The following is an 8,513-nucleotide window of genomic DNA, read 5'->3' as shown; positions in this document are numbered from 1 at the left end:
CAGGCAGGGGCAGCAGTGGGGGCAGTCCTGCAGGTGCCACAGGAGAAGCTGGAGGCCTTTGCCAAGGAGGAGCAGCGGGCAGATGACAGTAGCACAGAGGTGTCCCAAGCAGAAGTCACCATCTGCAACACTGGGGTCAACCCCTTGGGCCCGGAACTCTTCCAGGACCACCCCCAGGAGGGGCACGCCCAGCCCAGCAGCTTGGGACCGGAGGTGGTAGGAGAGGCAGCCAGAGACCTGCAGAACGTGTCTCCTGCCCCGGCGAGTCCCACGGATGCCGAGCCGGCAGCTTCTGCCCAGGCCGCAGCTCCTGAGGAAGAGGGGCAGGGCGTCCCTCTCTCTCCCGCGGCACAAGAGGATGCACCAGCACCAGCTGCCAGCGAGCGGGCCGCAGCCGCAGAGGCAGAGAGCCAAGCACCTGCCCCACACGGCCCCATGGCCGACGAGGAGGCTCTGCAGGCCATGGCCCAGTACATAGTGCGGGAGGCCGTGAGGAGGGCCGTGCTTGCAGTCCAGGGACTTGAGCAGCAGCCGCCGCAACAGCGGGACCTGGAAGAAAGCACAGATCTGTCTGTGGCTGCAACACCTGCAGCACTGCAGGACACTGAGTCTCCCCTGGCTGAAGAGCCTCAGGGAGAGGACACCACAGCCCCTCTGGTCCCAGCAGCACACGAGGACGAAGAAATCACTGCTTCTCCCCGGTCTGGCCACCAGCAAGGAGAGGGCAGCTCCACCACTGTCTCCCCAGAAGCGCAGGAGGGTGCAGTGGCTTCATTACTGCCTCAAAGCCCTCCGGCACGTGCTGGCACGCCCCACCTTGCTCCAGCAGCAGACAACAAAGAAGATGTAGTGCCTTCGTCCTTGGAGCGGTACCAGTGGCACCAGGCGAGACAGGCACACATGGCTGGCGCTCAGCACCCCGAGGCGCCAGAGGCAGACGCAGTGCCCAGGGTGCGAGTGATAGGGAGATTCCTGGTGGTCCCTGTGTCACCTCCTCCCTTCCCTGCCTGTGCCTTTGCTCTCCCCATGCAGGCGGCCTCCATGCGCTCCTCCGGCTGCAGGGACATGTACGACGATGACTCAGGTATGTCCACAAGTTGAGCGCCAGCCTGGTGAGTGGCAACCAGGCCAGGCCAGGCCAGCAGCACTGCGCGCACGGGGGCTGGCCGCACCACGGCCACCCCTCCCTGGGGAAAGGCCTGGGTGGCGCGGGGCAGGCAGCAGCTTGTCTGTCGCCCACCCGGCCCCTCACCTACAGCTCTCCTCCCCCCACAGGCATCGCCGCCCTCGTGCTGCCCGCCCAGGCTCAAAGGCAACGGCCACCCTCCCTCTTCAGGAGGGCTCTGCGGGCTCTGCGCAGGGCTTTCCGCTGCAGCTGCATCACGGGACAGCAAGAGCTGCAGCACCCCGCTGCCAGCCCCCGGTGGGTCCCCGGAGATGGCGGCTGGCCGTGAGACTGCGCAGTGTCTGGAGAGAGCGGCACGGGGAGGCACGCGAGGGATGGGCGCATGGACGATGCCCCATGCATCCTGCTGCCCTGAGGTCATCGTGCTGCCAGCGCCGCTCGACTGCGAATGCTTGCTCAGGACCATAAAAGACATCAATTGTCCCCCAGTGCGCGTCTGTGCCTGGTCTGTCTCGGGAGAAAGACGGGTGCGGGCAAGGCCCGTGCCGGTGGTGTGTGCTGGGAGGAGCAGGAGAGTCTCCCCAACAGCTTTTCCGTCTTATCAACGGTGTCCCCCTGCTCCACGGTGCAAAAAGACAGTGCTGCCGGCTGAGCACCGCAGCCCACGCCTGCCCCACGGCCCAGCTGCCTGGGGGCAGCTCTTGGCAGGCAGCCTCGCTGTCGCCCCTTGCTGACGCACGGGCTCAGGCCGCCACGCAAGGAGCCCTGCCCGCAGCGGGCATCAGACTCGGGACAAGGAAGGAAAGGCAGGAGACGGGGAGAGCCAGAAAACCCGAGACGGTCCCTTCCTCAGTCCTGTCAGCAACTCTACAGTGAAACTGTACCATCTGCCAGGATGCAGCCCTGCGCCGCGCCCGGGCGGCGGGCGCCGTGCCCACTCTCTCGCAGAGAGCTGCTCCTGGGGACACAGGAGGGGTGCGGGGAACGGGGCAAGGCTGAGCAGAGGCTGCGCAGGGCAAGGAGGGGGCCTCCGCAGTGGCGAGAGCCCCGGGGCAGGGGGTCAAGCTCCCGGGAAGTGTGGGTTGCGCTCAGGGGCCGCAGCGGCACGAACGAGGTGCAGGAAAGAGCCCACTGGGAGGATGGAGCAGCAGGGGTGGCTCTCGGCTGGCAGGTGAGCACCTGCCAGCACCAGAAGCCAGCTCCAAATCTAAGGGACGTGGCTACCCCGGGCTCCCCGCCGAGGTGATGTAATGCTCCACTTTCCCAGGAATGACATTTTTCCTAATATCCAATCTAAAGCTCCCCTGGCGCAACTTGAGGCCATTTCCTCTCATCCTATGGCTGGTTACTTGGGAGAGGGGACCAATCCCCTCCTCGCCACAACCCCCTGTCAGGCAGTTGTAGAGAGCCATGAGGTCTCCCCGGAGCCTTCTCTGCTCCAGGCTGAGCCATCCCAACTCTCCCAGCCTGGCCTCCCAGCAGAGCTGTTCCAGCCCTTGGAGCATTGTTGGGGCCTCCTCCAGCCCTCCTCCAGCAGGTCCGTGTCTCTCCTGTGCCGAGGGCTCCAGAGCTGGACGCAGCACTGCAGGGGGGTCTCCCCAGAGCGGGGCAGAGGGGCAGAATCCCCTCCCTCGCCCTGCTGGACACGCGGCATTGGGGGCAGCCCAGGACACGGTTGGCCTTCTGGGCTGCGAGTGCACATTGCCGGATCCTGTCCAGATTTTCATCCACCAGGACGGTCAAGTCCTTCTCCATGGGGCTGCTCTCCACCCCTTCATCCCCAGCCCGTACTGATACCGGGGGTTGCCCCAACCCAGGTGCAGGACCCTGCCCTTGGCCTTGTTAAACCTCATGAGGTTCACGGGGGCCCTTTCCTCAAGCTTGTCCAGGTCCCTCTGGATGGCATCCCATCCCTCAGGCGTGCCAACCACCCCACTCAGCTTGGGGTCATCTGCAAAGTGGCTGAGGGTGCTCTCCATGCAAACCCACTGTCTGTGTCATTGATGAAGGTATTAAAGAGTACTGGTCCCAGTATGGACCCCTGAGGGACACCGCTCGTCACCAGTCTGCATCTGGACATTGAGCCATTGCCCAAAAGTCCACCCATCAAATCCATCTCTCTCCAGCTTAGAGAGAAGGGTGTTGTGGGGAACCTTGTGAAAGGCCTTCCAGAAGTCCAGACAGACAACATAGGTAGCTCTTCCCTTGTCCACTCATGTGGTCACTCCATCCTAGAAGGCCACTAGGTTGGTCAGGCAGGACTTGCCCTTGGTGAAGCCAAGCTGGCTGTCTCGAATCACCTCCCTGCCCTCCATGTGCCTCAGCATAGCTTCTGGGAGGATCCGCTCCATGACCTTCCCAGGCACAGAGGGGAGGCTGATGGGTCGGCAGTTCCCAGGGTCCTCCTCACAGCCCAGAGCAACCACCTGTGGACCAGGACCTCTCAGCCCTGCAGCCAGGCCAGCCCCGGCCAGGGCAGGGGACCGCTGTCGAGCTCCTCTTCCGTGGCACTGGTGAAGCTCCCACTCTGTAGCTCCATGGGGGCCCAGCTTGCTCAGGGAAAGCCACGCTCATGGGGCACCTGCGGCAACCGCCGATTCTGGTGTTCCACTGGGGGCCACGTGGGCAGGGGTGCAGCGGGGCCTCTTCCCTCTCCTCCTCCGCAGGGCCAGCATGGAGGTGTCGAGCAGGGACCGCCTGTCTTACCCATGTGGGATTGCCCTGGACCCCCAAGGCTGTCGGGGAGCCGGGGCTGTAGCCCGGGCCAGTCCTTGGTCAGGACCCTCCACTGGAGCTGCCGGCAGGGACAGAGCAAAAGTGGCTCCCCGGGGATCATAGAATCATCGAATCACACAATCATTCCAGTTGGAAAAGACCTTTAAGATCATCAAGTCCAACCAGTAACCCAACAAAATTGCCGTGTATTTCTCTCCCTAATGCTACAAATTATTTTCTTTTTCCCCTCTTCATTCCTTGGAGGGATCTGGGTCCTAATGTAGGGCACGAAGCCGTTGGCCTCGTTGACAGTAGTTTGCCACCAGTAGGAGTCTTTGCTCAAGCAAGAGCAAAAGACACACCGAAAAGCGTGACGGAGCAATCGGGTAGGGCTATAATCGTGCCTGGGAGCCGTCTGCGCACATGAAGGTTTTGTGTCTCGCTCTGTGTAGTGGCCACAGAGTCAGTGTGATCTCCCTGTACAGCACTAGGAGACATCAATCTGTTTGCTTCTTTCCTCGACCAAGCTTCAAAGGCTGGCTTTGAAAGGAAAATGTGGTTCAAATGTAACATTCCTCCAAGAAGACCTCGTGTAACTGATTTACCAAAATTAAAACTTTTTTTCCCTGTGAAGCTTCGTTTCCTCCATAGCAACAAAAAGACCAGGTTTTGGTCTTTGGGCTGACCCGCCGTGGATGCCCCCGCCAGCGCCACTGACACCTCCACGCCACACGTGCCACAACCTGCCCCGTCCTCAGCAGCGTGACGGTGCGGGGTCAGTGCAAGCACTGCGTCCCGGGTCGGCGGGGCCCGATCTGGCAGCGGCTCCTGCAGGAAAAGGCAGAGCCCCCAGCGGGACAGCACCTGCACCCAGGTTATAGCAAAGGCAATTTATCCCACGGGGGTTTCCTGACCGTCCCCCGCAGCCGCGCAGCACGGCGGGAGGGGGCAGCGGCTGCTCTGGGCGCTTGGGGCAGGGGACGGTAAAATTAACCAGGAGGACAGAGGTGGGGTCTGGATCCAGGCCCGAGCAATCCCGGCCAGGGCTGCTATAAAAAGAAAGAGCGGACGCTTCTCGCCTCTCCTGCCGGCAGCGGGCAGGCGCCAAGAGGCTGGGTGCCACGGGAGTTGGGGAGCAGCACCCCGACCCCGCGCCCACCGTGGGGCACAGGTAACACTGTGGGGATCCTGGGGGGTTTGCTCCCAGCGGGGAATGCTGCAGTCCTGTGGGCTGCGGGGGCCGTGGGGCCAGGCGCCGGGGACGCCCGCCTGTCGGCAGCATTTAACACGAGTAACGGCATCGGGGTCTCGGCCGGTGCCGAGAGGTTTGCCGAGCGGGGTGCCCCTGGCCAGGGATGCAATGGTGGGTGCATTCCTCCAGCCTGCCCTGCTGCTCTCTGCAGCCCCCTCCCAGGCCCCGCCGCCATCCTGGAGCTGACCCTGCTCTCGCTCCCCCACCTCCCCAGCCACCTGCGGAGGAACCGGCTGCCTCCCTGCCCACGGCACTGCGGCAGCCAGGGGCTTCCCCTGGGGCGCCTCTGCCTGACATGGAGCATCTGGTGCTGCGTTTGGTGCTGCTGGCCGGGACGCTGGCCGCCGGCAGCTCCCCGCACCGGCGAGACCTCGCCCCCGTCAAGGAGGTGGCACTGGACATGGCCCCCACCTCCTTCGACGACCAGTACCGGGGCTGCAGCCGCATGATGGAGGAGGAGCTGGGAGACCTCAACCGCACCGAGTTTGCCAACAACAGTGTCTACGCTCAGGCGTGGACATTCGCCGCCGCTGAATGGCGGAGCCGGAGGGGACGCTTGCCCCAGTCACCGGCGCTGCGGCCGGAGCAGGCGGTCGCCCTCCTGGCGTACACCCTGCAGGGTCCCCTGCACCAGGCATTCAACGCAGCCGTGCGTGAGGCCGGGCGCTCCCGCGGTGAATACCTGGGTGCCTTCCACTTCAAGGCGCTGCATTTCCTCCTGAGCGAGGCCCTGCGTGCCCTGCAGGACGCCCAGCCCCATCGCTGCCACCGTGTCTACCGGGGTGTCCGGGGCATCTGCTTCAATGCCCAGCGCCACCAATCCATCCGCTTCGGCCACTTCACCTCCGCCTCCCACCGGAACGAGAGCACCCTGCCCTTCGGCCGGGACACCTTCTTCTCAGTGGAGACCTGCTACTGTCTCCATCAGGGACTTCTCCTTCTTCCCTGAGGAGGAGGAGGTCCTCATCCCGCCCTACGAGAGCTTTGAGGTCACCAACATCACCCGCGATGGGGACAGAGCCTTCATCCACCTCCGCTCCCAGACCGTGCTCAGCACCGACAACTGCGAGTTGGTGGAAGGTGACGTCCCCTCCATTGGGGTGCTGGGGAAGGGGGGCGTGGGGTGGCCCTGTCCCACCAGCTCCACCAGGAAGTGGGGATTGGGACCATGGGGAGGGCCATGGGGGGGAGGTTGCCTTCAGGTGCGTGTCCTTGCCTGTCTCCCAGCCGCTCTCCCCCAGCATTTGCAATGGGGACCCTCTGCAGCAAAACACAACACGGCATGGCACGGTACGGTATGGCACAGCATGGTGTGATGCAGGACAGCACTGCTCAGCACGGTGTGGCATGGCATGATGCAGCACAGCACAACATGGCATAGCATGGCACGGCACAGCACGGCACAGCCTGGCACGGCACAGCATGGCACAGCACAGCACGGCATGTTGTCATACGCACAGCACAGCAGAGCACGGCATGGCAGAGCAGAGCACGGCACAGCAGAGCACGGCACAGCATGGCACAGCTGGGCCGCGGCGCAGAGCGTGCAGCAGCCGTGCAAACAGAGTTGGTTTCTTTGGCAGAGAAGAGATGCAAGAGCCGGCCGTGCGTCTTCAGTGCAGGTGAGCCGAGAGCCCCCGCTGCAGCTCGGGGGTGACCCTGGCTGAGCCCCCTGCCCCCTGTCTGCCCCTCACTCCCCCCCTCTGGCACTCCCAGGCAGGAGCGTCCGCCAGGACCCCCCGCTCCTCGGGGGGCTCCTCCTGGCAGCCGTGGCCCTGGCAGCAGCTGCCAGGGGCCCCTGAGCCACAACAGCACCGCAGTCACGGCACCATGGCGAGGAAAAGGCGCCAGGAATAGGAGCCACCAGCTTCACCGAGACGATGGGACGGGACAGAGCAGCAGGAGGGGCTGGGGCTATGGGGACAGCCCCACTGCAGGGTCCCGCATGGCGGCCGCCTGTGCCCAGCTCAGCCCTGCCATGGTGCCACCGGCCCTGGGACGTGTCAGCAGTGCCGGGGCAGCAGCGGAGCCTGGATGAGGCCTTTGGCAGAGCCGTGGATGGGGCTTTTGGGTGCAGCTGAGCGTGGGGTCTGTGAGGGGCTGCCCCAGGGACAGGGGCTGGCACTGACGGGGACCAGAGGGGCGCAGCAGGGCCGCTTTTGGGGGTGTCCCTGCCTAGCCGGCCACTCGCCTTCCCCTGGCTCCTGGAGGAATAAAGGCTCGCTGTGGAACCGGGGTGTCTCTGCGGGCTTCCTGCGGCTCCCTGGGCTGGGGGCAGCTCGGGGAGGCTGCAGGCAGGGTCTCCTCCAACCTCCCCACATCCCCAGCCCTCTCGCATCCAGAGCATCCCCCAAAACATCGGCCGACGCCCCGGGTCCTGCTCAAGGGGTCTCGCGTGGGTGTCCTCCCAGCATCTCCTCCCAGCGCCCAAGGGAGCAGGAAGGGGGCTGGCACCAGCCACCCCAGCCCCAGTGCCCGGGAGCAGGACACTTCCAGGACAAGATGGGTGGGGGGCTGCCCCACGGAGCAGCACATGGGGCTCAGCAGCGCTGTGCTGGGCGGGTGCAGAGGGGGACACGATGGGCCCAGCTCTGTAGGGGTCCCCGAGCGCCAGGGTCCCCACTCTCCTCCTCCTCTTCCTCCTCCTCCTCCGGGGCAGGGCGCAGCCATGGGGCCAGGCACCCCCAGGGCAGGACCAGGGCTGTCCAGGGCTCTGCAGCCCCTTGCTGGGCAGGGAGGAGGTCAGGAACGGATCCTGCTCTTCGCAGGCAACCAGGGCTGCCTCCTCTTCCTCCCTCCTCACCCCACGGGTGCCCTCTGCACCCAGGGGTGGCCCCATCCCCAGGACACAGGTGACACCGGGCAGCCTTGATGTGCTTTAATAAGCCCTGAGGTCCAGAGCCGGCGCAGCCAGGTCAGGCGGGTGGCCCGGGCAGCACTCCCGGCTCGGGGTGCTGGGAGCCCCCACGTACAGTGGGGCCGGCAGACGTGGGGCTGTGCCATGGGGCGGTGACACTTGGGGCAGCAGCGCTTTATGGGGCGGCCTGAGGGGGCGGCGGGGGCAGTGCCGTGACTCACTGGAGCTGCCCTCAGCCCCGGCCCCGCCGGCTGGGCGCAACCGCCACCGCACTGTGTCCCCCAGCCCCCCCAGGACGTGCCCCTGGCCCCTTGCGCCCAAGGCGGCACCCCACATCTCCATGTGCCCACACGCTCGTCCACATCGGGGGACCGCCCATGACCAGCCTCGCTGCACCCCGTGTGTCCCCACCCTGCCCCATATCTCCCCCATGCCCGCGGGCAAGCAGCCGTGGGCACCCCGTGTCCCTCGCGTGGGCGCTGAGCCGGCCTTGCCCTGGGGTGCTGGCAGCACTGGCGAGCGGGGGGCTTGGGGCCAGCGGGGTCACCAAGGGGCACGGCAGG

General features: G+C 65.3%; 1 protein-coding gene across 1 annotated transcript; it reads left to right on the top strand.

The window, feature by feature from the left end:
• The first annotated feature begins 4,180 nt into the window (after positions 1 to 4,180).
• On the top strand, positions 4,181 to 7,668 carry LOC309416863 (erythroblast NAD(P)(+)--arginine ADP-ribosyltransferase-like). The gene is given in 2 exon segments (XM_082014233.1): positions 4,181 to 6,008; positions 6,010 to 7,668. Coding segments are annotated over 2 exon segments (1,212 nt in total). The 5' UTR covers positions 4,181 to 5,196; the 3' UTR covers positions 6,410 to 7,668.
• Positions 7,669 to 8,513: the final 845 nt, after the last annotated feature.

Source organism: Phaethon aethereus, assembly GCF_964289735.1.
Source record: "Phaethon aethereus genome assembly, chromosome: 1".
NCBI lineage: Eukaryota > Metazoa > Chordata > Aves > Phaethontiformes > Phaethontidae > Phaethon > Phaethon aethereus.
This window is presented reverse-complemented; position numbering and strand designations above follow the sequence as displayed.